At 48.1% G+C, this 27103-nt stretch overlaps 1 protein-coding gene across 5 annotated transcripts in view; it reads left to right on the top strand.

Moving 5' to 3' along the window:
• Positions 1–27103, top strand: part of LARS2 (leucyl-tRNA synthetase 2, mitochondrial) — a 167953-nt gene that overhangs the window by 99552 nt on the left and 41298 nt on the right. For all 5 annotated transcript variants that reach the window (XR_006214756.1, XM_042978749.1, XM_007088398.3 and 2 more), the window contains 5 exons: positions 8229–8333; positions 11038–11153; positions 14041–14324; positions 17757–17855; positions 21348–21485. Coding sequence is in view for 4 of the 5 variants with exons in the window: in XM_042978749.1 (XP_042834683.1) it covers positions 8229–8333; positions 11038–11153; positions 14041–14324; positions 17757–17855; positions 21348–21485 (742 nt within the window). In the remaining variant the exon portion in view is untranslated. The remainder of the gene's footprint in view (positions 1–8228; positions 8334–11037; positions 11154–14040; positions 14325–17756; positions 17856–21347; positions 21486–27103) is intronic.

Raw genomic sequence — 27103 nt, forward strand, 5'->3', positions numbered from 1 at the left:
GGACAGAGGGAACATGCTGGAGGCTGTGGGAAGCTTGCTGACCGGCAGGAACGAGTCGGGAAGGAGACTTGGCCCAGGGCAGCCGTGGGGTTTTGGCAGCTGGAGCTGACAGTCGGCCGAGCGTCACTGACTGAGTGAATCTGCTCCCACCTTGCCCTCAGTGCTGGGGCACTTGGTCCAAGATTCCTGTTGCGGGGAAAGGTGTCTGAGTGGCGTAAGTGAGGCCCTTGGCCTTTTTCTCGGGCAAGGGAAGGGCGGACACGTTCCTGGTTAGACCACCAAGACTATAACCAGCGAGGAGGGGTAGCTCCCCCTCAACAAACTCGGAGGCTCTTACCCGAGGAAGGCGGTACGGGCCCTGGGCAGGCGAAAGGAAATCCGCCATCCGTTAGAAGTAGGTCTCCGGAGAAATGTAAATATTTCTGTAAAGATCTCATCCTTGTTCTCTTTTCATAGACTCAAGTTCAACCCAGAGCACACAGTCTGAGTTATCAGGGTCTGAATTATTTGACTACAGAAACGATAGTCATGGTGATGTCAAGTTTCTGTTTGTTCGTTTGTGTGTTTGCTTTCATTGCTATTCTTAAAATAACCAGAATGAAAAATTTCCAGGCTGGAAAGATAGACAATGTCATCCCAACCTCCCTTCGCTTGAGATATAATTGCTGGGGCACCTGGCTGGCTCAGTGAGTAGAGCACACAGCTCTTAATCTCAGGGCCATGAGTTTAAGCTCCGTGCTGGGCATGGGGCCTACTTAAAAAATAAAAATGAATAGAGACTTAACTGGTTACTTCCAGTATAAAGCCAGGGTCAAATCAGTGAGCCCTCAGGAAGAGCCTGCTCCGCGCTAAGCACTCAGGGACGCGCAGAGGAGCGCAGGTCCGCCTTCTTCCGCGGGGTCACGACAGGAGGGCCAGATGCACGTGCGATTCACTCTGGCACAAGACGGATCTCATCTGCTGTCATCTCTTGTCACATCAAAATGGAAAACAAGACTTGTGTTAAAATTTCGGTCCAGTGCAGCTCTCTCTGGTTTACTTTCTACCTACTCAAAAGAAATACTGGGTTCTTTTCAACTGTTCGTTTAAAGGGAAAACTCCTAGTTTTTAACTCTCAGGAGCATTTTGAGATTCTTTGTGGGCTGTGATGGTTGAATGATATCTAAAATCAAAAGACAAAAAATAGGTAAATATCTAGCTCTTGGATTTTGTTTTCTTATGGTTAATCTAGTGACACAAATGAAAATGAGGTCATATTAACAGGGGCTTAATGAGATCATATATTATAAAAGACAGAGGGGTGCCTGGGTGGCTCAGTCCACTAAGTGTCTGACTCTTGGTATCGGCTCAGGTCATGATCTCAGAGTCATGAGATCGAGTCCTGGGTTGGGCTCTGCACTGAGCATGGACCCCTCCTTAAGATTCTCTCTCTCTCTCTCTCTCTCTCTCTCTCTCTGTCTCCCTTTGTTCCTATCCCTGCTCATGCGTGCATGCTCTCTAAAATAAAAATTTTTGAAAAAATGTAAATATAGGAGATGGCGTTCCTGACATGAGAGGCACTGTATCAGTTCCAGACATTTTAATGTGTAAGAAATTAAGAACTTATTTTAGCAGGTGCAAAGAGTGATGTTTTCGTGATCATTGTTTCATGATCGTCGTCGTATTTTAACCACGAATGGTTCACTAGCTTCCTTCTCACCTCTTCTTAATAATCTCTGAAATAATTCCAAATGCAACATTCCGCCCAGCGCTCAATGTTCCAGTTCTAATTTTCAGCGTGGAAGTAGCCTCTTTGCAGATATCAACGTATTCAAAGTCTCCAGGTTATTTTGCGCGTCAAGTCTCTGGATTTTGACGCGTGGCGTTCACTAGTGATGTAAGGCCAGCGCGGTGCCTTGGGTATGAGGGTTTTTCCAGAACTCAAACTTAAAATCACCACACGAATATGGCTCTGTGCCTTCTTTGGCCTCTGAGGTTACATTCTAAACCCAAACATCACGTCGCTGTTGTCATTTGCCAGTGCCGGCCGGCTCAAATCAGGCGAGCGGCTTGTTTTTTCCATCCAGTGTCCGTCCGGTTTTGAGGGTGACTAGTGACCACTGAAAGTCAGGGCAGCACTCAGTTGTGACGCACTGGATCCCCTGCAGGAGTTGACGTTCTCATACACGAGTCCCTGCAGCCGCTAAGGGGGTCTCTGTCTGTCAGCTCCTGCACTGGCACAGGATGGCCAAGGTTCTGGTCCCAGAGCCGTCCTGTGACTCAAGGAAGGACACTCGACCGTTGTGAGTTTGGCTTTCCCAGCGGAGCGGGCAGGGCGGTTGCGGAGGCCCTGCGGGTACAGAAGGAGCCCCGAGGGGCTCGGAGGAGGAGGGCGGCACACGTGGATGGGGTGATGCTTGGGTGACAGAGGAGTGGCATGCCATGAGTTCAGGTAAGAGACGGTGAGGACAGGAGAAGAGCGGTGGTCAGAACGGAGGGGCCGGAGCAGCTCCCAGAAGTGTCTGGAGGGCAGCGAGGGCAGAGGCTTGGGGACGCCGCCCTGATTCCTGGCCGGGCCGACTGGGTTGCTGATGTCATTGACGAGAAGTACTGTGTTCCACTCAGCCTCCTATAATTTGGCATAGATTCCTTTAAGAGAGCAAAAAGTCAGGTGCTTCCCTCCAGAGTTCTTGAAATTGAGTTTATTTTCATCATTGACGTTGCCGCCTCCCCTCAGCTGACCGCCTCTGACTTAAGTCGTGTTATGTAAGCTCTGACTTGATGGAAGCCACAAACCATAAAAAGCATCAATAGGGAAACATCACCAGAGTTCTAGAAGCTGTTCTGTCTTTTCCTGGCGTCTTTTCTTACATTTCTAATATTAAAATATTCAAACCCTGAGGCTTTGGAACCAAACATTTCAGTGCTGAGTCACCAGTGGTCTACGTGATGCGTGCTTTTGCCCAAAGGGTAAATGAGGTCTCCCCGAAGGGTTCCTCAGAACGCTGTTGTTGTCAACAGCATCAGAGAGCAAGAGCCCCACCTCCCCGGGAGCCCCGGAGCATTCAGTAATTGCTGTCGTCGTCCCCTCTTTCTGCTTAGTATCTGTGTGGGGACGGGACACGAGGGCAAGGAAGGGAATCCCGTAGGTGACAGCCTGTTCTTTAACCAAACAAACTGGGCCCCCTCGCATCCTTCCGGCACGTGTCAATAGATGTTCTGTGCAGGGAAGCGCCTCTGTGCTCACGTAGCCCGGAACAAACAAAAGCGAGCAGGTCTCTTTGCTTCTGGACTTCTCGGAACCTTTGCTCTACACCGTGACTGCCTCAGAGAGCAGAGCAGATGGCGTGTTTCACACTTACGTGACCACACAGCCCTGTTTTCCGCAGAGGATCCCTGCACGGAGCCCGCTTTGCTGAACACCGAAGGGAATCCATCTGCCTGTCTTTTGCCAGAGGGCACGAAAGACCTGCTGGCTTTAGCGGCGGGCCCCGGGGAGCAGTGGGCACCTTTTCTGCCCAGGACATTTCCTTTGCACTGATGTGTTTGGGAGTTAGGGAGCCACGGTAGGAAATGCTTCGGTGACTTGGGGTTTCTCCGTGGCTTTCTTGTCTCCTGCTTTGCGTTGCCAGCGCCTGATCAAGGAGAAGGACGGAGAGCTCTAGACCTGGTCGAGAGCTTCAGATTTTATTTGATTTTGTTGTTTCTAAGAAATAGATTTGGACCAGGGATAGCATGCAAGTTGCTGGTCTGTAATCATCACAGGTCTGCCAGTTCTTAAGTTCACAGACTGATTTGTTTTTCCTCGTTGAGATATAATTCACATACCATGAAATTCACCCTGAATTTAATTTTTTTCGTGTTTATTTTTGAGACAGAGCGTGAGCGGGGCAGGGGCAGAGAGAGAGAGAGAGGGAGACACAGAACCAAGCAGGCTCCAGGCCCTGAGCTGTCAGCACAGAGCCCGATGTGGGGCTCGAACTCACACACCATGAGATCATGACCTGAGCCGAAGTCGGACGCTTAACCAACAGAGCCACCCAGGCGCCCCTCCCTCCTTTTTTCATGGTTTCACCCTTCACGTGCACAATCCCGTGGTTGTTGGTCTATCCACAGAATTATACAACCGTGCGTCAGTGTTAGAACATTTTCATCACCCCAAAGAGATCCCACAGCTCGTAGCAGCTGCCCCCAATCCTACAGTCTCCCCCAGCCCTGGGCAGCCACTAGTCTACTCGCTTCATAGATTTGCCGATTCCGGACATTTTGCATAAATGGAATCGTGCGGTCTTTGTCCTTTTGTGACTGGTTTCTTTTCACTTAGTGTAATGTTTTCAAGCTCATCCATGCTGTAGCCTGTGTCCGTTCGCTATTCCTTTTTCATTTCAGGATAATGTTATGCATTGTACTCATCCGTTCATCGGTTGATGGACATGTCGGTTCCACTTTCTAGCTGCTATGAATGATGCCGCTGTGCGCATAAGTACAGATTTCTGCGTGGACGTATGTTTTCATTTCCTCATATATGTATCCAGGAGTAGAATTACTGGGTCATATGGTAGTTCTGTGTTTCGCTAGTCGAGGAAGTGTCAGACTTTCCCGCAACAGCTGCACTGTTTTACGTTCCGACCAGCAGCGTATGAGGGCTCCGATTGCCCCACGGCTTTGCCAGCACGTGTTATTGTCCATCTTTTTGAGTATGATCATCCTAGTGGGTAGGAGTGGTGTCTCACTGTGGTTTTGATTTGCATCTGCCCAGTGGCTGATGGCGCTGAGCATCTTTGCATGTGTTTATTGGCCATTTGTGTACCCTCTTTTTTAATGTTTTTTTTTTTTTTTTGAGAGAGAGAGAGAGAGAGAGAGAGAGAGAGAGTGTGTGCATGCACACACGCACGCGGGCATGCAAGTTGGGGAGGGGCAGAGAGAGAGAGAGAATCCCAAGCAGGCTCCGCGCTCAGCATGGAGCCCGATGCGGGGCTGGAACCCATGACCCTGGGATCAAGACCTGAGCCAAAATCAAGAGTCAGATGTTCAACCAGCCGAGCCACCCGGGTGCCCCCGTTTGTGTATCTTTGGAGAAATGTCTATTCAGATCCTCTGCCCGTTTTTTAATTGAGTTGTCTTTCTGTCGTCGAATTTTAACAGTTCTTTATATGTTTTAGGTACAAGTCTCTTATCAGATATATGATTTACAAAGATGCTCTCCAGTTCTGGGGGTTGTCTTTTCACTTCCTATCTTCCATGTAGGTCTTTAGTCCATTTTTGAGCTAATTTGTATATATGGCAAAAGTAAGGATCCACCTTCATTCTTTTGCATGTGGTCACGTTTTTTTAATATATGTATTTTTAACATGTATTCATTTTTGAGAGACAGAGAGCAAGCAGGGGTGGGGCAGAGAGAGAGGGAGACACAGAATCCAAAGTGGGCTCCAGGCTCTGAGCTGTCAGCACAGAGCCCGACGCGGGGCTCGAACTCACAAACTGTGAGATCATGACCTGAGCCAAAATCAAGAGTCGGATGTTTAACCGGCTAAGGCACCCCGGTGCCCCTCCATCTTTCTTTTTAAAAATTAATTAGTGTTTTGTAAGATCCAATTAATATATGTATATCACATGAAAGTCAAAGTCAAAGAGTATTAGCAACAGCAGGAGCTTCCTTCCCCAGCCCCGTGGAATCCTTTTAGGTGTGTTACTTAAGCTAGGAGTTTGGTGGCTATGACAGAGTCCTGACAACACGGTGACTTAAAAAGACATAAGCTTGTTTCTTGCCCACATGAATCTCAGAGCGAGTATAACAAGTCTGCTTTATGAGTCAGTCACGGCCAAGGCTCTTTCGGCCGTCCCACTGTGCCCTTCAAGGGTCTTGGCCTTCCCTGTGTGCTCTGAGACGTTCAGCACATCGTCTGCATTGCGTTAAGTAACCAGCGGAGAATGAAGGGCGTGCTCCTTCCCTCTGAGAGCATGACCTAGAAGTCGCTTCTGCACGTACCCCGTGGCCACACTGGCGGAAGGGAGGCGGAGCAGTGCTGTCGTGAGCTGTGCAGCCGAGCGTCCAGCTAAGTGTTTTGTTGCTGAGTCGGAAGGAGAGGCAGGTCCGGGGTCAGCCTGTGCCCCACGTGTTTCTCTGGTACAGCCCTCCCTGTGTCTGGGTAATGGGCCTCCCCTGCTTCCCCTCAGCTCACCAGTTCTCGACATTACCTTGCGACTTTTACTGTCCCACCTCGTCTCCCGTCCTCCTCATCACGTTTTCTCGTGACCGCAGACTTCACGTGTGTGCACGTCTTCTTTGAGGAGGGGCAGTACGGAATCGGAAACCCGGGTCTCCCCTTTGGGAAATGGCAGCACTTAGGCGGCTCGGGCAGCAGGTGCCTCCCAGCTGTGGTACCGTGGGTGCTGCTGAACCTCTGCCCTGAAGACCCGTTTGGGTTGCGTGTCACTCTGTCCCCACCCTAGCCCACCCTTTGCTTCCTCACCCCCCCCCCCACCTCCTGCCGCCAAGGTGAAAGGTGAGAAGAGCCGGTTTAGGTGCCTACAGAGCCTACCTTTCCCTCTTTGAAATGAATAAATCTAGGGGCGCCCAGGCGGCTCAGTCAGTGAAGCGTCCAGCTCTTCATTTCGGCTCAGGTCATGACCTCACGGTTTGTGAGTTCGAGCCCTGCATCGGGCTGTCTGCTGTCAGCACAGAGCCCACTTCAGATCCTCTGTCCACCCCCCCCCCACCCCGCCCCTCCCCAGCTCGCACCCATACACGCACTCTCCCTCCCTAAGATACAATAAACATCAAAAAATAAATAAATAAATCTTACTTCCTGGGCATATTCTAACTTTGGGGTTTGTAAAACATATTTCAGATAAATTATAGAAAGTCTTAAAACACGGCAAATACAGGTAGTAAGAGTTCACAAATTACAACTGCGGTCAGTTGCTCATGTTGCAGTAAGCGCAAATGAGCTCGCTGATTGCTTACCACTCCTCATCCCTTCTTCCTTTGGGACTGCGTTTGCGTCTTCATGCTTCCGTTCCTGCACATCGTCAGTGAAGATTCATCTATTAATGGCTTGTCTCCCTGCTGTGGTAGTTGTAACAAGCTTCATTTAAGATGGCACACTGTTTGGATAATTCCAAATTAAGTGTTTTGTTACGACCACATAAATATCATTCACAACTGAGCCAAGGACACTATGGTTACTTTTTCCTTTTGGTAATAACTTTCTGTTTTGCCTGAAGTTAATGATGTCTTCTTTTTTTTTTTCCCATCTGCTTTGTGTTCGTTGAATTTCTAAGTCTTCCCACACCCTCCTAGAGGCTCTTTGAAACTCCTCTCAATACAAGTTTTCTACACATTCCAACCTGTCAGATCAAATGTATTGATCCCTCTTTTCCCCCCGGAAGATGCCTCGTGGGCCCTCTATCCTGCTCAGGCCTGACCTGGTCACTCTCTAGGCCTCTGCTGCCCATCTGCTGCCTAGGGCTTCCCTCTCTCTTTGTTCTGAGAGTGTCCTGACCCTATTTCCTTTGTTGGATCCTCCGTTTCCTAGATCCCGTTTCTGTCTCTTTCTTAATTTACCCCTTCGTTTTGCTGGAACACATCCTCTGCTGTCTCCTGAGAAAGGGTAAGTGGGAAGAACTGTTCTGTCCTTGTATGTCTGGATCTCTCCTGCTCTCTGCTTAGTTATTCTCTACTCTCTTATCCACTTCCGTTTTCAGGTGTGAGGATTTGGAATTCCAGACGTCTCCTAGTCATCGTAGATTTTTGTGTTGCTTGTTCTTCTGTATATTTGAGGTATTTTTTTTTTAATGTTTATTTATTTTTGAGAGAGAGAGAGCACATGAGCAGTGGAGGAACAGAGAGAGAGGGAAAGAGAGGGGCTCAAACCCACAAACCAAAAATGCAAGATCATGACCTGAGCCAAAAATCAAGAATTGGCCACTTAACCGACTGAGCCACCCAGGGGCCCCCTGAGGTACTTTTCAAAAGGAAAAAGGGGTGGCGGGAACGTCTTTTACCATCTGGAAAGTAAACACGCCATTTCACTTCTTTGGTTGTGAGCACAGATGAACATTTTTGTGTGTTTGCTTCACCTTTTGACTCTCTACTGGTGTGAATTATCCATTGATAACTTCGGAGAACAGATTTCTTTAAACCGTTAGCACAAGACACGGAAGTCCCAGTGCTTATTTTTCTCACTTACCTCCTCTGAGACTCAGATGGTGTGCGTACCCCAGCTGTCACTTGCTCTCGTTTTCAGACTGCCTCACGCCCGTGACGGCCGTGAACATGCTCACCCAGCGGGAGGCCCCTGTCGTTATCTTGGCCAAAGCTGACTTTGAGGGCTCTCTGGATTCCAAAATAGGTGAGTAGCTATTAAAATACAATCAGGAGAATATACTTAGCAGGCTTCCGATCAAAACCCCAGCCTGTCGCGGTCAACTACAATTGCTCCCTGCTGACTCCATGGTCTGTTTTGCCTCTGGAAAAAAATGATATGCCCGCCATTTAAACATCCCTTATTTGATAACTACATTTTGAAAATATACCCAGTAGTCCACACCTTGCTAGTTGCTGTTGAGAATAATAAAAAGTATCTGGCCGGTAGAGCTAGTTGGTGAGACGCATACGTATGGTGTGGGGAATAGTACAACTCCGATGAAATCTGATTTCGGAGCTCCTAGAACCAGCAGCAACTGTGGAGATGGGGGTTCTGAGCACGCATGATGGATTGGGCTGGGTTTTGGCAGAGGTCTGTGGGGGAGGTGAACTTGAGCCCTCCAAGGAAGGGACCGTGACACAGCAGTAGGGATGGAGGTGCATTTAGAACCGTGCATTGGATGTCCCCTGCAGCCTCGCTCATCCCTCGCTCATCCTCAGGTGTCGTCACCTAGCGGGTCTCAGGGGTGAACCAGAGGCTGAAAACTAATGACAGCGCGTGCAAAATCCGCCCTTTGGATGGGCCCGAGCGCCCCTCTTCTCCAGGATTCCGGCTGCAGATCCCAGCCACTCTCAAAGTGCCAAGAATCTGCAGAGAAAGTTCCTTCCACTCTCAGTTTCCTGGCACCCAGAAGAAACAGCATTTCTTATCAACATCGCGTTTTCCCTCCCAATTCCCAGATCGGTTTTTGGCAAAGTGATTTGAAGAACCAGCCAAACAGAAAATGGATATTAAGGCATTCGGGCCATTCCCTTCTGACCATTGGAACCTGGAAAGTGTGTTGCTTGAGGGAAATAATTCCTTCTATTTACTCTTACATATTTTATAATTAGTAAGATTCATTAGTACAATCAGCCAAGATAAACAATAAAAGGACCTCTTGTTGATGTGGCTTTTTGCTTTTACAGGGGGTGAGGGGAGGGGTGTATTTTGAGTCAAATTACTGGCACAGTATTGAAAATTTTGAAAGAAAAAAAAGTCTGATTTTTTTTTTTTTTTTTTTAGGATGTGCCTGGAAATAATTTTTCCTGTTGTCTTGAATTCCCACAGTTACATTATTAACATTTTCTGAGTTACTGCTTCTTGCCTTCCAAGAAGAGCAATAGAAATAAAAAAGAGATAAAGTGGTGTTTTTGCCATTTCACCTGCACTTTACAAGTAGTTCATGTCCGGGGCACCTGGGTGGCTCAGTCGGTTAAGCGCCTGGCTTTGGCTCAGGTCATGATCTCACAGCTCATGAGTTCAAGCCCCGTGTCGGGCTCTGTGCTGACAGCTCAGAGCCTGGAGCCTGTTTCGGATTCTGTGTCTCCCTCTCTCTCTGCCTCTCCCCTGTTCTCACTCTGTCTCTCTCTCTCTCTCAAAAATAAAGATTAAAAATAAAATAGTTCACATCCTGCTGAGCCCCACATAACCCACACTGTGGTCCAGAGCATTCTTTATGTGGTCAAATGAATTTTTTGGCCACAGTGTCTCCTTTCGAACGTTTCTCCTCATTACCCCAAACTATACGCTTTGGGAGGGTAACAAATGGACACTTTCCAGTAATATTTATTGCCTGCCATTTGTCCTCACCCTTCCTTCAAGTCCACTCTGAACATTTGTCTGCCTCGTTAGGTGCTTTTTGTCAGTAATCTCAGCCGGAACACCACAGAACTTTCCATCACACCACGGAGCGTTCTGTCTCGCCAGGGAGCTTTAGGACATGTTTCCCAAACATTAAATCACCCTCGTAGGGTGGTGTTCCAAGGAGGTCACCTGTGGAAATGTGACCGAAAGCACTGTATGTGTTGCCCTTAGTTTTCTCTCCCAGTGGCCACGTGACGCGTCCTGTCTGCAGGGACGTTAGCAGGTGTCACGGCTGACCCTCCAGCAGGAGCTCTCAACCAGGGGCGATTTGGCCACCAGAGGACGTTTGGCAATTCTGCCGTCATTTTTCTGTCACACTCGGGGAATGCTACTGGCAGAGACCAGGGACGCTCCCCAACATCCTACAGTCCTCGGCACAGCCTCACAGCTAAGTCCAGGAGGCCAGCAGTGCCAGGATTGAGAACCCACCACGGGCAAGCTTGTGTGTACGAATAGCTGAGGCCGACAGTAGGCCTTGGCCCTCTGCATGAGTGATTTACTTATGCTCAACTCCGTCTCCAGGGCATATGTGGGTTGAAGAATAAATTTCTGTTCGGAATGAAGGTACCTTTGCCTTTGGGAACAGAGCCCAGCGTGCAGAAACACAGCTGTCAGCTTTCCACTTCCAGACCGAGTGGATTTTTCCAGGGTGCCCTGTGTCTCGAGAGAATGTCACGGTCCTTGGTCACTGAGGGAATTCAGACAAGAGGCTTCTCCAGATGCTTGTGCTTCCCTGTCTCGGTGACACAAAGCACCCCGAGTCGTGTATTTCAGAATTACAACTCTTTTTGAAGCACAGAATGAAGACATTAAGAAATAGGGGGGTGGGTTTCTCCAAGACGGTGCTCCTTTTTCCCGAGGAATGCGCCGTGGTTTTGTAACTTCTGTAGCTAAAAGAGGGTCTCCCTTGGGAAGCTAAAGCTGAGGGTGTTAATGCTGTCGATATCTCTGTGACTTGAGCAATTGCAAAGAAGGTGTTCTATGCTTCTCCCCTTCTGAATAGGAATTCCCAGCACCAGCCCAGAGGACGCCAGCTTAGCCCAAACCCTGGGCCTCCCCTACTCCGAAGTCATCGAGACTTTGCCGGATGGCACAGAGAGACTCCGCAACTCTGCTGAGGTGGGTTCCCCATGGCGCGGGCCTGACAGCTTCTCAGATCATGACCATGGCCTGGATCTGATGAGCTGTTTTCCTTCAGGTGCAGATTACAACCTGCCATTTCACTCATCCCTACACCTAATGGTCTTGCAGCCTCGTTTCTTAATCTTTGAAAACAAAACAACATTCTTTTTTTCAAGATCTAGAAATTTATCACCTCTAAATCAAGCCTAATCCTAGGTTCGTGGTTATCGTAGTCATTCTATTTTGGGAATCTCCTGCTGGAAAAAAAAAAATCTCCCCTTCCGGGAAAACTAATTCCCTGGGAGAGTGACTGAAATTGGCTCTTCTCCCCAGATTATTGACTTGTTTCTACCTCAAGTTGAACTCGCCTGTGGAAATGAACACTGAAGTTGAATCGAGTTTATTCATTTGGTCCAGGTTATCTCCTTGCTATTCAAAGTGTGGTCCCCGGACCGGCCGCTCAGGCATCACTTGCCAGATGTGGAGACTCTCAGAGCCCCCTGAGTCTAATAAGATCCCCCATGAGATCTGTGTGCTTATATTGAGGTTTGACTCTTCTGGTTTAGAGCGCCGTTTCTTAAACTTGGCCGCCCTTCGGAAATACCTGGAAAGTGTTTTAAACTACTGATGCTTGAGTCCCACCCCAGAAATTCTGATTTGATGGTTACGGGGTGGGAGGTATGGATCGAACATCAAGCATGTTCAGAGCTCCCCACGTGATTCTCTTGTGCAGCTGAGTCTGGGAACTGCCGGTGTCACCTAGTGAGTGCCCCCCTGGCCGTGTCTCTGAATCGCCCAGGAGATGCTTCCTGGCCCCAGGCTGGGTGATCCTGATTCAGTTAGACCTGGAATTCAGGGATTTTCAGGTTGGGGAGTCCCTGGCTATGGGATATCTTGTAGATACGTATACAGATAGACATATACAAAGAATAAGAGTGTGGCCAACTTTTTTTCCTTATGCGAGTGACGTTTTCTGACTTCGTGTTTGTGCCTTCACTTCGTAAATGGTATCCCCAGATGTGAGTCATGCTCTCAGATACGGAACCTTAAACCTTCTCTTCGACCGTGTTGGGGCAGGCTCCCTGGAGGAGGTGCAGAGCCAAAACCAAGGTGCCTGTAGCGGAGCCCTCGATGTCTCAGCAGGGCAAGAAAGGAGGCACTCGTGGCCAAAATTAGGCTTCTGAAGTGCCCAGAGAGATACTCCCTCCTTAGTATGGGACTGACGTGAATGAATGCTCCCTGGCTTGTTCGGATAGGTTCAGGTGGTCCACTGAACCCTCTCCAGGCTCTAGACTGAATATCTAGGACAACAAATGCTTTTGGGCAGGTGGAGGGAGAGCAGGTGGTGAGAGGCTCCTGTCATCCGTGAGCCTCTGGGATGTAAAGACAGTGATTCGTGGAGGAGGTAGACTTCCAAGAGAGCTTGTGATCGTTTGCCCCGTCATCGTGTGATGGCGGGGGTGTGGAGCGTGCAGCGTGGGCCTTGCCGTGGTCGCGAGCACTGCGTGTTCTTCAGGAGACCCTGCAGACCCCAAGGACGGGGCTGCTGTTGATAAACAGCTGCACGTATTTCTGCATATGCCTCATGCTCGTAAGCTCCTTGCGGGCGGGGGGCAGAGCATAATTATCTTCGTGCCCCCAGTGCCTGGCAGGAGCCTGGCACATAGTAGGTATGCCGGCTGTCTTCAGTGAACCAATTCCGGGGTACCCCGAGGCCCCCGTTGGCAGTCCATGCCGGCTCCATTCTTACCATTAGTTTGGTTCTGAGAAGGGCATCAGATGAAAAGAGAAATTCTATTTTCAACCTAGAAAAAATTTTTTTTTAATGTTTAATTTTGAGAGAGGGAGAGATAGAACGTGAGTGGGGGGGAGCAGAGAAAGAGAGAGAGAAAGAGAGAGAGAGACAGAATCCCAAGCAGGCTCCAGGCTCCGAGCCATCAGCACAGAGCCCGACGCGGGGCTCAAACCCATGAACTGGGAGATCCTGAGCCGAGCCGAAGTCGGATGCTTAACCGACTGCACCACCCGGGCGCCCTTCTCTTTTCTAGTTGTGTTTCACTCTTGCTGTCTCTAAATCGAGAGCATTTAAACAGAGAAGAAGTGGTTCTGGTCCTTCCAGCTGTGGCTCCAATTCGTTCCCCTGCTTTGCCTGAAATTCCTTCGGCTTCAGGATATTGAACCTTTTCTCTTCCAGATTATGTTTCCCCCAACAGGGGACTGGTGATTAGAAATGCATATCATGCAGTTCTTTGTTGGCAGCTCAAAGCATTTGATGTCTGCAGTATCTCGGGGCTCAGGTGATTGAGGAGAGTCGCAGAACTCGAGCCGGTTTCCCCGTTAGACACAGTGGACACAGGGTGTGGGGCTGACAGTGCTTTTAGGGGGTCCTCAACAAGGTTTTTACTTCTTTTAAAACCAGAGGGAAAAAAGTGAACTTTTAGGATTTCAGAATTTCATCCGTTTTCATTCCACACACTCCTAAAATACAATTTAAAAAATTTTTTTCAAGTTTGTTTATTTTGAGAGACAGAGCACAAGCAGGGGAGGGGCCGAGAGAAAGAGAGACAGACTCCCAAGCAGGCTCCACCCCATCAGTGCAGAGCCCAGCTCGGGGCTTGAACTCACGAACCATGAGATCGTGACCTGAGCCGAGATCAAGAGTCAGACGCCTAACCCGATGTGCCACCCAGGTGCCCCATAAAATACAGTCTTTGGTATCATCCTAAGGAGGAAGGGGCCACAAAGATAGAGGCACCTGGGGCTCGTGAAGACACAACATGGCCCTGCACAGACCACACACGAAAATCACAGTCTGGTGGCATGGGGGTGGTGACACCTTGTCCCTGGGGAGGGAAGACTAGGATTTCTCTCTTTCCCCTTGCAGTTCACAGGCATGAACCGCCAGGATGCGTTTCTAGCCTTGACCCAGAAAGCCCGGAGGAAGAGAGTCGGTGGAGACGTGACGAGTGACAAACTGAAGGACTGGCTGGTCTCGAGACAGCGGTACTGGGGCACGCCCATCCCCATGGTCCACTGCCCGGCCTGTGGCCCCGTGCCGGTGCCTCTGCAGGATTTGCCCGTGACCTTGCCCCACATCACAGCTTTTACCGGCAAGGGAGGCTCCCCCCTGGCCACGGCTTTGGACTGGGTGAACTGCGCCTGCCCGAGGTAAGGGGTCCCCAGCACCCTGCTGGAGTCTCAGGCTCTCTGCTCCCTTGACCTGGCACTTCGACCAGACTGGAAAGAATATGCTAGGTCTTTCGGGACGTTGGAGAGAAGGGGTTGGAATCTGAGGCCTGGCCACCGGGATGAGCACCCTCTCCTCTCCTCTCTGAGCCAGAAGCAGCAGCGGGTGTCCAGTCACATCCTTGCCAGAAACACCTGGTCCCATTGATGGAAAGCCGCACGTGTTCAGCATAGCTTTGTAAAAGGCCACTTCCTCCCATTTCATATTCCAGAGAGCTTCTTGGAAGCAGAGAAAATGGTGTCTCCTCTCTGCCTTGGTTTTCCCACCAAGAGGCTTGGTAGCAATGGAGATTTTCTCATAAGTAGCAGCGTGGTAGCTACGAGGGTGTGCATGCTGAGGGGTTTCGCTCTTTAATATACTGAAACACCTGCTCGTTTTGGAAGTAGGATTGTTTCACTGTTCGTTCCCCGGCGTATCTCAGATGTGATTTTTGTGATACCAGACCGGCTGATTAAGCAAATAGGTAACGAGTACCGGCTGTGTATCTTCCTGCTTCCTTCTGTGGAGAAGCCATTTTTTTCTGGGCCTTACAGATCTCGATGAGGGTGTTAAAATGTAGTCCTCTGCCAGTACAGAGCTGAATTACGAGGTTGGTAATCAGGGAACCATAGTGCAGTTGCAGGGCCCAAGCTCGGGAGTCAGACAGTAACGGGTCCAAGGCCTGGCCCTGCCTCCTAACTAGCCATGCGGCCTTGGGAAAGTCACTTAACTTCTCTGAGCTTCGGTTTTCTTATCAGAAACTAAACCCCCTCGAAGGGCCGCTCGGGAGACTAGAATTGAGACATGTAATCCTGCACAGTGACCCTTACCAGTCAGGGAATGGAAGTGTTACCACTGTCCTCCTGGGTCCTCACCCAGCTGGTTTTAAGATAAGGCTTAAACATGGGCAGGAACATAGGGAGCTCTGGGTCTTTTTGGGGTAGAAACGTGGGCTCCAGGAGAAGCCAGCACACCCTCCGTATTGATAAGCGGTGACACAAAGGGTCTCTCTGCCGGAGACACTGGTGGCCTTCGGTGCACCACCTGCAAAGCCCAGGGCCCTTGCGGTGGGGAGACGGTTTCCTCCCCAGGCTGTGGATTCCTGGAGGTCAGAGCGCAGGTCTTTGGTATTGGTCCAGGCTCCCTGGGCGATTCTAGTGAGCATCTAAGGCTGACAGTCACGGAACCAGCGTGTCCAGTGGTAAGGACCGCAGGTGCCCGAGTCCAAAAGGTGTGGGGTCCTTACTCTTGAGCTCCAAGACCTTGGGCAGATTGCTTAACCTGTCTGGACTTCGGTTACTCGGTTACTGCAGAATGGGGACATGAGTAGTACCTACCTCATAATCCCCAGGGTTCCCGGGATTAAATGAGAGAATGCCTGGGAAGCATTGGGCTCATTGCCTGCCACCCACCCCCGCCCTCGTTAGTACCGTTGGCGCTCCTAATGACAATACCATTGTCACTGTCACCAGCACCTGTCTCTCCCACTTACCAAGTAGCCTGGCCACATCACCAGCTTTTCGTGTCGGTCATAAAATATGTTGGTGTCCTCAAGTCCAACGTGACCACTAAAAAGAAAATAGACCTGGCAAGTTGTAGGCGGACATTCCTCCTTTGATCAGTTGAGCCCTGAATTTTCTTCCTGACTTGTACACCTGCACTAATAGTGTGGGAGAATAAGGAATTCTTGTGTTGTAATTATTTCCCCAAATAGTGTCTACATTCTGGTTGATTGCTTTCCAACTAAAAAGATCTGGCTTTAACTTAGAGATGTGCTGTTGAGGTTGGCAGCTTCTAGTAGCCCTGGGCGGTAGGAAACAGGATTCCCTCGGGCTCTCTCCCCTAAACATCTGCCCCCAGGGCCCACCGCTGTCCCCAGAGGGAGGCCCCTGTGAGTCCCAGAGCCCCGCCAGATCTGGGGCTTCTGTCTCTCTGCTCAGCTTCTATTTAATAAGCAGGAGCTTGGGGGGTGGGGGGTGGTGGTGGTGATGGCTGTCTCCTTCAGTACTATTTGCAAAGGCAGTATGAACTGCTTCACAGATGCAAGCTCTAAATGCAAGCCTTCTTTTATTTTTAAATTAAAAGCAGACTCATGCCCTTGCATGCAAAATGAGCAGAAGATTCATCAGATCCTCTCGAGGTTCCTCACGTCCCTCTTCAAAATCTCCCAAGAACCCCCAAGGACTCTGACTGCCAGAAGGGCAGCTATTTAGAAGGGTGGTTGGTCCTACATCTATGTCTCAAAAGGCAGAGCCTGGAGTCAGAACTGTGTTCTCTAGCAGTCTTTCTCACTGCCACACAGGGCTCCTGTTCGCAGCTGGTGATAAATGGCGCGACCCATCACTGCTGATCTGAGCCTGGAGGAGTCTTCGGGGTGGGGGCAGGGAGGCTGAGCCCTTCCTAGGCTAGGCCAGACTAAGGGCGCCCTCTCTCGGGTTCCTGCAAGTTGTAGGATTTTTGCACCCGGTTTGTGTGGTTCCGTGGGCCCATCACACTGGGCACGTGCTTCGGAACTGGTTCAGCCGTTGGGCCCTTGTGGAACCTTAGTCCTCCCCAGGCATCCCCATCTCGAGGATTGCTTTTTCTTTTCAGCCCTTCACACTCCAAGGATCTCACTTCATTTGCTTTCTTGAATGGTAGGGCTATCTTTACCCTTCTGCATCCCATCCTTCAGCAGGAGGTGTGTTGGAGGGGAGCCTCTGATTTGTGGCGTTTGCCAATTTCTATAGTGTACGTACTTCTGCAAGGGCTAGGTTCGGGCTACTGTCTCGACATGACTTGTCACCGAGTCGGGAAGACGTGTGAACAGTTGATTCTCACAAGCCAGTATGAGAGGTGGCCCCAGCACGCCACTGCCTTTGGACCTCCAAGGTGACCTCTCTTCCCAAGGTTTCGAATTCTGCACCCCTGGCCCTAGTAGAGATAAGGAAAACCCAAGTTTATTCTTTAGCACATCTACATTTGGTTTTCAACTTCTCTTTATAAGTCGATTTCCTTCCCAAGTATCATAAACTAGGCATTGGCTGAAGGCGATCTTGACATGCCTAAAATAGAAGTTAACGTGCAAAAGAGACCCTCCGGGCTTATCCTCTTAGGTTATTAGATTTTCTACCAGGTAAAATTCAGACAAGTGGAGAATAACGCTTTTACTTGGTGAAGATTTAAATTTTTATTCGTAAATTTCTGCAAAACATCATGTACCGAACAATACAAAAGGAGAGTATCCTCTGAATTACCAATCCATGATGAAGCATTGTTCTTGGGACATTCTAAATTGATATTCAGTTGTCATCGCCTTCCCAAAAGCTGGTGGAAAAACTGCATTAAAATTTAAAAATTTTAGAATAAACTGATGAACTTCCTTTATTTTTTAGGTGCAGGGGAGCCGCCAAGAGAGAGACAGACACAATGGATACCTTTGTTGATTCTGCTTGGTACTACTTTAGATATACCGACCCGCAGAATGCTCACAGGTAAAGCCTTGCTGAATCCTTTGAGCACGTGTCAGTTTGGGTCCTCCAAGAAGCAGACGCCAAGATAGAGTCATAGGTGCAAGAGATTTACTGAGGGCAGCGCCTGAAAGGTTGGGGGGAAAGGGGAGCAGGAGCCGGTGGGGAGAGCCCTTATAGACCACAGTGTGGGTCCCATGCCCGAGAGGGGAGTGGGAGGAAGGAAGGAGGGTTGCGTCGGAAGAGTCTCAGACCGCAGTGCAGCTCTGAGAAAGTCTTAGCCAGGCCGCCAGGAAGCCCCGAGCAAAGGTTATCCAGGAGAAAGTCCCAAGTCCGTCAGTGAGAAATAAGCCCACTGACCCAATCAAAGGAGGCACTCGGAGACTTGGAGCACCATGAAGCGAGGCTTAAATCAACATTCAGCGTTCTTGCAAGAGCAGGTGTCTGATAGAAGGGCACGCTAGGGGGCGGTCACAGCAGACAATTTATCTCCTAGCATGCAAGTCCCTCCCCTGGTTCCTCATTGGCTGAGCACTACAGAGGCAAGTCCCTCCCCTGGTTCCTCATTGGCTGAGTACTACAGAAGTTACCCCCTTACTGGGGGTGGGGCGTATGCCCATGTAAGGCAAAAAGTAGTTCTGATTGGAACAAACGTACTTTCTCTGAAGTGACACAGAGACTTTTAGTCCCTTCTTTGTTCTTTGGAGCATGCTCATTGCAAAGCCCGCAAAAATAAGCCTGAGAAACAGTGAGGGGAAGAAGAACCCGGAAGTGAAGCGTCCAAGGGTTTGGACTCCATTATGGAGTGGGGGTGGGGGGCTGATACATACTTGCAGTAGGTTGTAAACCTACTGTTAGCTAGACAGCACAGCTTTTATTTGGTATTGAATCCTCTCCCTTCTTACATCCCCTCCCTCTGGGAGAGCAGGGGCTGTAGGGATACTGAATGGTCCCAAAGGCACACTGCCTGGAAGCCGCTGGTCAACTGCTCGCCTTGATGCCGGCTCTCATAAGCGAGTGTGTCAGATTATTAAATTAGATTCGTCGCAGCCAAGCAAGCCCCAAGTACAAGAAAAATTAAAAAACAGACGAAGGAAGAAAATTCTGTCACAATACCCTTCTTGGTCCTGTGGTGAACTGCGTTGTAGGGTTATTACGATGTAATGTTTTACTTAACCGGAAGTAATGATGGGAGGGAAGGAAGTAGGGAGTGTGAGAGAGCTAGGGAGCATTGCCCCTGGTCACATACACTCGGTCATTTCTAAAATCAATAAATCAATAAAGGGTGGAATTGCCGGAAGAAATGGCTACAAGAATTCCAAGTGGCTAAGGGCGAGGCGGGGTGGTGCTCATGAAGGCAGGGGGCCAGAGACCAGTGTTGAAATCGCAGACCTCTCGGTACTGCCTGAGTTTTCAGCCCTGTGCGTGTTTCTTAGGCAAAGAGAAATAAATGAATAAGGGAAAGAGCCGTAGGGAGAGAGGGTAAAGAGAATGAGCGAAAGAAGGCTGTCGCAGAGCACTTAAGATCGCAGCCACCATGCATCAAAGACCTCGGCAGGCTGCTGTCATCCTCAGGAGAACCATTGCTCTCCAGCCCCATAGTCTGCATATCAGAACACCCCCCCACCTTTTCCTTCACTGGTTGCAAAAGAATACATTTCCAGTGAGGTGGGTCCTCTGGCCCTCCCCATGCCAGAGTCCCGCCCTGCGAGATGGCCAGTCTGTAATTTGAGTTCAGGCCATCCAGGAATGAGCGGACCCTGAGTAAACCATAGCCAGCAAAGCCACGATGCCCGGGGACTGCCGCGGCTGGGAAGAGGGCCCCTCTCCTGGCTCTTCCTTCTAGAAGGAGCTGTTGGCACGATCCGTCCGGTAGCAGCTGCTCAGAATGCCAGGGCCGTCAGGCTCTACCTGTCAGGATGTTTTAAGGAAAACCTTCTTACAGAGGATGAAAGCTCTACATCAGCGCGGACCCTTGATTGGCGAGAGATGCCTCTGGGGCCTCCACAGCCCCCCGATCTGGGAACACCCTTTAGCACATCATAAGAACGCAGCTGCTAGTTTTAGCACGGCTTGAGTGCTTACCGCCTGGCTTCCAGGGTAAATCCTGGGGCAGTGGCTACTTTCCATGTCTTAATGCACCCCACACTCGTGTTCCCGAGGAGTCTCACCCTTGACCTCCCTTTCTCTTCTGGCACATGAATCGGCAGCTGGATTTTTCTGAGGAACCGTTATTCACAAAGAACAAAAATCGTTTGAGTTTTACCAGAATTCTGGCATGGTGACTGGAGAAAACCCGGCTGCGTGAAGGTGCGAATGCGGGCGGTTGGCCAGGTTTACCTGCCGAGCGGCAGGCTCTGTCTTGCGGCCTGAGCCGAGTCCATGCTGGGGGAAAAAATTGCTTTGAGGTGTAGGAAAGAGAATTCACCCATATTTGAAACCACGGAGTACAGATCCTCCGAAGGCAGAGGTTTACTTCATTGGATGAGCTCAAGGAAGCACATTATCTTGGGGTTAAAGGTCCTCAGCCAGGGGTGCCTGGGTGGCTCCGGTCAGTTAAGCGTCCGACCTCAGCTCAGGTCATGATCTCGTGGTTCATGGGTCCGAGCCCTGTGTCTCGCTCTGTGCTGACAGCTCAGAGCCTGGAGCCTGCTTCGGATTCTGCGTCTCCCTTGCTCTCTGCCCCTTGCACTCTGTGTGTGTCTCTCTCTCAAAGATAAATAAACATTCAAAAAAGGTAAAGGTCCTCAGCCAGCTCTGCTCCCCTCCCCATGACACACGCACATGCACACCCACACACACCTCTGCATACTCACAGACTCCCCCCTTCAGGGTCCCAGCCAGAAAATAGAAGTAGTACTTTCTTTACTCCCAGGGAGTATGAGGAGGCCTTTCTTGTAGGATCTCTGTCACTGATAGCATCCGTTAGGTGAGAGAGAGATGTTGGCCCGATTTTGTGATGGTTACCCTAACTATGCTCCTTGCACGCAGGAGACCGTATACAGGCTCTCGCTGACTATCTGTGTTTTAACGCTTCTTTTAAAAGTCAGACAGAATTCCTGTTTTAAAATGTACATGTAGTGTCTACCTATTAATCTCCTCGTAAATGCCATATTGCCCCCTGTTGGTAAGAACTCACACATCCCAGTTGCCTTATCGGAATAAAAACTAAAACATAAATCCACATATTCAAATGTGCATTTTACAGAAATACCTCTTTCCCAGAAATACCTTTTTTTGCTGCTATGTTTTCCTCTTGTCTCCATTTTACATGGAAATCGGCATTCATTAAATTGTCAGCAGCAACTTCTGAAACAGTTTTTATAAGTTTCTGAATTTGACACGGACCTTTCCTTTAGTAGATAAGTTGTTCTCTTACAATATTTTTGAAAAGAAAACAAGTGTTTCTCTGACATAATCTGTTTCAGGGCGTATGCAGATTACGGTGCGTCTGTCTGATTTATGTAATTGAGGCAAAGTGGGTTTCTAAAAAACAACCGTTTCTCTTTCTTCCAGCCCTTTTAACGCCGCCTTGGCAGATTACTGGATGCCTGTGGATTTGTACATCGGAGGGAAGGAACATGCTGTCATGCACTTGTTCTACGCGAGATTCTTCAGTCATTTTTGCCATGATCAAAACATGGTCAAGCACAGGTGAGCATTTATCCCCCTTTGCAAGAGAACTTGGTTCCGTGAACGACAACCGAAAGCAGGTGCCGGTTCTTCCGGGGACCAAGGTAAATGGAGGTCGTGGCAGACTTCCGGGTTTCAAGTGTACTTCGGAGGTCACTGTCAGCCTTCGCCACGTGAAGTGCCATTTCTGTTGCTTCGTTTCACTTCTAGCCTGTGAGATTGCAGGTTCGCACAGAATCTTGCCCTCAGCTCTTGTCTGTTTAGCGGAGTTAAGTAACTGAGCCGTTTACTTGTGAGGCAGAGACAAGCAGCTCATAATGCTGCATGGCTTTTTACAGTGTCTCGTTTCAGGTGGTGTTTATCATCTGGCCACACTCGATGTAAGCTCTTTTTCTAAGCCTGACTGAATCCTGCCTGGATAGATGACTCTGAGAAAAGCAGATAATGGATTAAAGCTGGGGAATCTCATTGTAAATCCATTGATAAATTTTCTTCCTATTGGCCTATAACCTATTCCCCATTATGGTCAGCAAGGTATATGTGCGCTTTTCCCCCCATGAAATACGTCATATGTATGTATATGTGTATACGTCATATATATATATGTATATGTATATACGTATACGTATATATACAATATTGCATGTACATATGATATATGTATGTATATATTGTATAATGTCTTATACAATTCAAAGAATAAAGTGAACATCCCTGCACCCTCCTTCTCAGTTTGAGAAAGAGTACTCCAGTCCCTTAGAACACCCAGGGTCCCCTACCCAGTCTTACTCTGTCCCTAACTCACCGCCCCTCCCCTGGCCAGCCCCTATCCTGCATTATTCACTTTCTTCTCTTTATAAATTTATCACCTCTGTATGTAGTTTTGAAACAGTGCGTGTTTTTTGGTTTTCTTGTGTGTGAGCTTTATATGTGTAGAATCATATTTCGTGTATTCCCTCTCGCTTTCCTCGCTCAGCATTTTTGGGGGCTCATCCACACTGGTGCACAGAGTTACGTTGCATTTCTGTTTCCCCGCTGTGTGGTATTCGCTCACGTGGCGTGGAATTTCCAGCACAGAACACAGTTTATGTGTCCATCCGCCACTCGTGGCTGGTGGAGTGTTTTGTGCAACGATGAGCCAAGCCAGACGGTGAGTGTTCCGGTACGTATTTGCTGACATACATGTGTCAGCACGTGTCTGGCGTGTGTCCCCGAGAGCCGAGCTCCTGAACCGCGGGGTATGCACGTGCCCGACCTCACTCAGGAACACCCCGCTTGTTTTCAGACTGCTCACGTAAACCTGTGCTCATGCGAGCAGAGATGAGGTCCCCATCACCGCACGGCTCCTTCACGTCCACGTTGGTTACGTGATGGATCCGTTTGTGGGTCACGGTTGAAATGAGAGACATTGCGCACTCAGTGAAGCTTAGCAGTTACCAACGTGTCTAGGGGACCGGTGTGTTTTCCCTTCCGGTAAATCCCTATCTGTGTCCTTTATGCGTTGCTGGGTTGTCTTCTATTGACTGTAGGGACTTTGAAAATATTCTGGATGCTAATCCTTTTCCAGCTGTATGTATTTCAAGTATTTTTTCCCGGGTCTCAATTTCTCTAATTTTTATGGTGTCTTTTGGCGAGTAGAAACTCTGAAGTTAATGCAGTAAATTTTAATGATTTTTTTTCCTTTAGGGCTGTTTGTTGCTTTTAGTGTCTCAGAGCCCTCAGTGGACCAGTCCACACATTGCCTTGCTGATCTTTAGTTGCTTCTCCATCAATGTCATGTTTCTGCGTATATATACAAGGGCCTGTTTATAGGATCTTTATTCTGTCTGTTGGTTCGTTTGCTTTTTGCTGTGCTCGTTATTTATTGGCTCTGTTATTTTAATTTTACAAGTCTTACTGTCTGGTAAGGGTAGTCCTTCTACTTTGTTCTTTTTCTTTAGGAATAGCTTGGCTGTGATCAAATCTTTTGCCCTTCCACATGAATTTTAGATTCACCCTGTCACATTCCACAAAAATATCTATTGGGAGTTCAATGCAATGGCACGGAGTCTGGATACTTACTGATAGCTTTTCTCACTCTTCCTTTTTTTTCTTTTAAATTTTTTAAATGTTCATTTTTGAGCAAGAGAGAGAGAGAGAGAGAGACAGAGCATGAGCAGGGGAGGGACAGAGAGAGAGGGAGACACAGAATCTGAGGCAGGCTCCAGGCTCTGAGCCGTCAGCCCAGAGCCTGACGCGGGGCTCGAACTCACGAACCGTGAGATCGTGACTTGAGCCGAAGTCGGACGCTCAACCGACTGAGCCACCCAAGTGCCCCCTCACTCTTCCTTTTTATGTCTCTGACCTTAACATCTGAAATTATTTCCCCTTTATCTGAAATATATATTTTAGAATATCTTTCATGCTCTTTAGTGAAGGTCCATCTATTAGCTTTTATTTGATATTTCAACCTCATTTCTTAGTTTCCCAGCTCAGTGACACCTTTAAAACAATTCTTTTTTTATAACTTGTCTGGCTTTTTCACTTATTTATCAGCAGGACAATAATTTAGGTTATTTTGTCTGCCATACCATCAGGAGCATAATTCCTGGGTTTGTTTTCAATTACGGTTGTATTTTGTTTTTTGTATCTTTAATTCAGCATCTGTTACACTATTTGTTTTTAATGTGTATTTATTTGTTTGGAGAGAGAGAGCACACTCATGCATGGGAGGGGCAGGGACAGAGGGAATCCTATGCGGGCTCCACGCTTATGCAGTGCAGAGGCCGACCTGGGGCTCGAACTCACAACCCGTGAGATCACAGCCTGAGCTGAAATCAAGAGCCAGACGCTTAACTGACTAAGCCACCCAGGCACCCCTTAGACTATTTTTTAATTGCAGGGAAAAAAAGGGAAAAAAAAAATCTGATGATCTCTTTGTCCAGATAACCCATGTTAACAACTTAAAAATACAAAATAATAAAGTAATGCATGTCTAAGGTTAAGAGTTTTTTTCTTAACTGCACAGAAACTGAACATCGAAGTCTCACTCCCTGCAGGCCACCCTCCACCCCTCCCCCCTCAACCTGTTAATGGCTTCTTTTGGTCTCTTCCAGAAAAACATTTTGCATTACCTCCATGTTTCTGTTGATAGACTTATTTTTAAAACGTGGCATATATTACACATGTGCCTTTTTGCTTTTTTGATTTAATAATGTATCCTAGTGATCTTTCTACATCAGCATGTGCCGACCCCCCATCCTTTGTAATTTATGCACAGTACCCCATCATAATGGATCTCCCGTGATTTATGTAAGCAATCACCTATTTTTCCAATTGCTATTACAAAAAAAAAAAAAAAAAAAGAGTCAGGTGACTCTCACTGTCTGTGTTCTCAGCTGGTATTTGGGTTTATATCTATAAGTCTAAGTCCCGACATGAAAATGCTGGGTCAAAGGATATGTGTTTTTAAAATTTTGATATGTAAAAAATATATTACTTTAAAAATCTCAGGGGCGCCTGGGTGGCTCAGTCAGTTAAGCGTCCAACTTCGACTCACGTCATGATCTCGTGGTTCGTGAGTTCAAGCCCCACGTCCAGCTCTGTCCTGCTTCAGATTTTGTGTCTCCCCCTCTCTCCGCCCCTCCCCCGCTCATGCTCTGTCTCTCTCTCAAAAAGAAATAAACACGAAAAAAAATTTTTTTAATCAAAAAATAAAGAAAGAAGAGAAAGGAAAGAAATGTCTGTATAGACTCTAAGGGAAAAAAAAGACCAACTTATTTAAAATCTGTTAATAGAACTTTGTGCGTCGCTGCAAACCTTCTGTAGAGCTTGGCGATCGCCTTGTACAAATATCTGACCTACATCATATATCTTCTATCTTGCTAGTCAAGAGCATGGCTATATATAGATGTATGTGTGCGTGTGTATTTGAATGTATAAAGGATATTTGACTTAAGCATATCTGTTTGTAGAGTGCCTGGGTGGGTCAGTCGGTTGAGTGTCCAACTTCGGTTCAGGTCGTGATCTCATGGTTCGTGGGTTCGAGCCCCGCATTGGGCTCTGGGCTGACAGCTCGGAGCCTGCAGCCTGCTTCATATTCTGTGTGTGTCTCTCTCTGTGCCCCTCCCCTGCTCATCCTCTGTCTCTCTCTCTCAAAAACAAGTAAACATGAAAAATAAATAAATATCTCTAGTAACGCAGACTCCAGTCTAGTTTCTGCAAAATGAAGCATTATGAAAGCCCCCTCCCTTCACCCCCCCCCCCCAGACCTGCTCCCTCTCTCTGTGCACACACACACAGATTAAGAGTCTATGGTACAGAAAACACATTTAGTTTATACATCAAATTAAATGCTGAAAATAATTTTCTTCTCATTAGTCCCAGAGCCCTTCATGTGTCAAAATAAACTGATTGCATCAGAAGGACAGTGAATACATTAACAGCATTAAGCCTCAGTCAGAATGTTTGTGCCTTGAGACTTTTCCCATTCTGCCTTGAATTTCTTCTCTGTGGAAACTTCTTTACCTCATCAGATAAAACTTACCCGTGAGGATGGGAATTGTGTCCTGTTGCTGTGACAGTATCGTGGAGACTGTACATTCTCAGTGGATATTCGTTTAAATTGAGTTTAAGCCCTTGATATAAACAGATAAAAGTTTATGCTTTTTGGGGCTCCTGGCTGGCTCACTCGGTCGAGCGTGCGACTCTTGATCTCTGTCTGGGTCGTGAGTTCAAGCCCCATGTTGGGCGTGGAGCTTACTTAAAAGAAAAAAATGAAACGAAAGAAGTGTATGTTTCCACAAGGAAGTGTCCTCCTTGGGCTAGAGAGAAAATACACCATGAGAAACGTTTCCTTCTGATGCAGGTCTAGAAACAAAGACCGTAAATGATTTCTGGCCCCAAGGCCCATTTGTGCTTCTGAAGTTATTTGCAGGAGCAGTGAACAAACCAATAAATGAGTCAATGGCTAACTATTTTAAAATATAAGACAAGGCCTGGCTATTTTTATGACTCCTGTACAGTGGTTTTAGAACTATATTCGAGGAGAAAAAATGTTTGCGGCGTTCGGATGTAATTGTCAAGTCCCGTTTGGGGTAGGACTTGGTGTCTGTTGAAATGAATTTCTAACCCGCAGAGCCTCCAGACCCCTGGAACTTGCTTTTCCACCAGCCTTAAGGGACAGCTGTCCGGTGTACTTCGAAATATACCTGTGCAGTATTTTGTGTGCGTTTTTAAAAGTTCTTTACGAGATAGTAAGATTCTATTCCGTGCCCTCCCCCCCCGCCAAAAAAAAGAGACATTTATTTTAAGTACTCAAAATCTGACCTTGAAGAAGTTGCAGGAATTCCCCTTATCTCCGTGTCTCAACACAGTTGTTAGGGTCACACTCCTGTGAAATCACATCGGGGCCAGGACGGCCTCTGAGCGTGGCCTTTTCATCAGGGGTGTCTCCACAAACCAGTCAGCCGTAGACGAAATGAGAGTCACCCGCCTTCTGTGGTAAAATTCAGGATTCTCCAGTCAGAATGTTTGAAGACCTTCAAACAACTTTTTCAAGCTGGCCTAGGAGGAAAAACTGAGACCTGTCAACCACGTGTGTATTTATGTCTCTTTATTTATTAGCTGTTTTTGCTGACATGTATCTAAATCAGAACTTT

Source organism: Panthera tigris, chromosome A2 (assembly GCF_018350195.1).
Source record: "Panthera tigris isolate Pti1 chromosome A2, P.tigris_Pti1_mat1.1, whole genome shotgun sequence".
NCBI classification, from domain to species: Eukaryota; Metazoa; Chordata; class Mammalia; order Carnivora; family Felidae; genus Panthera; species Panthera tigris.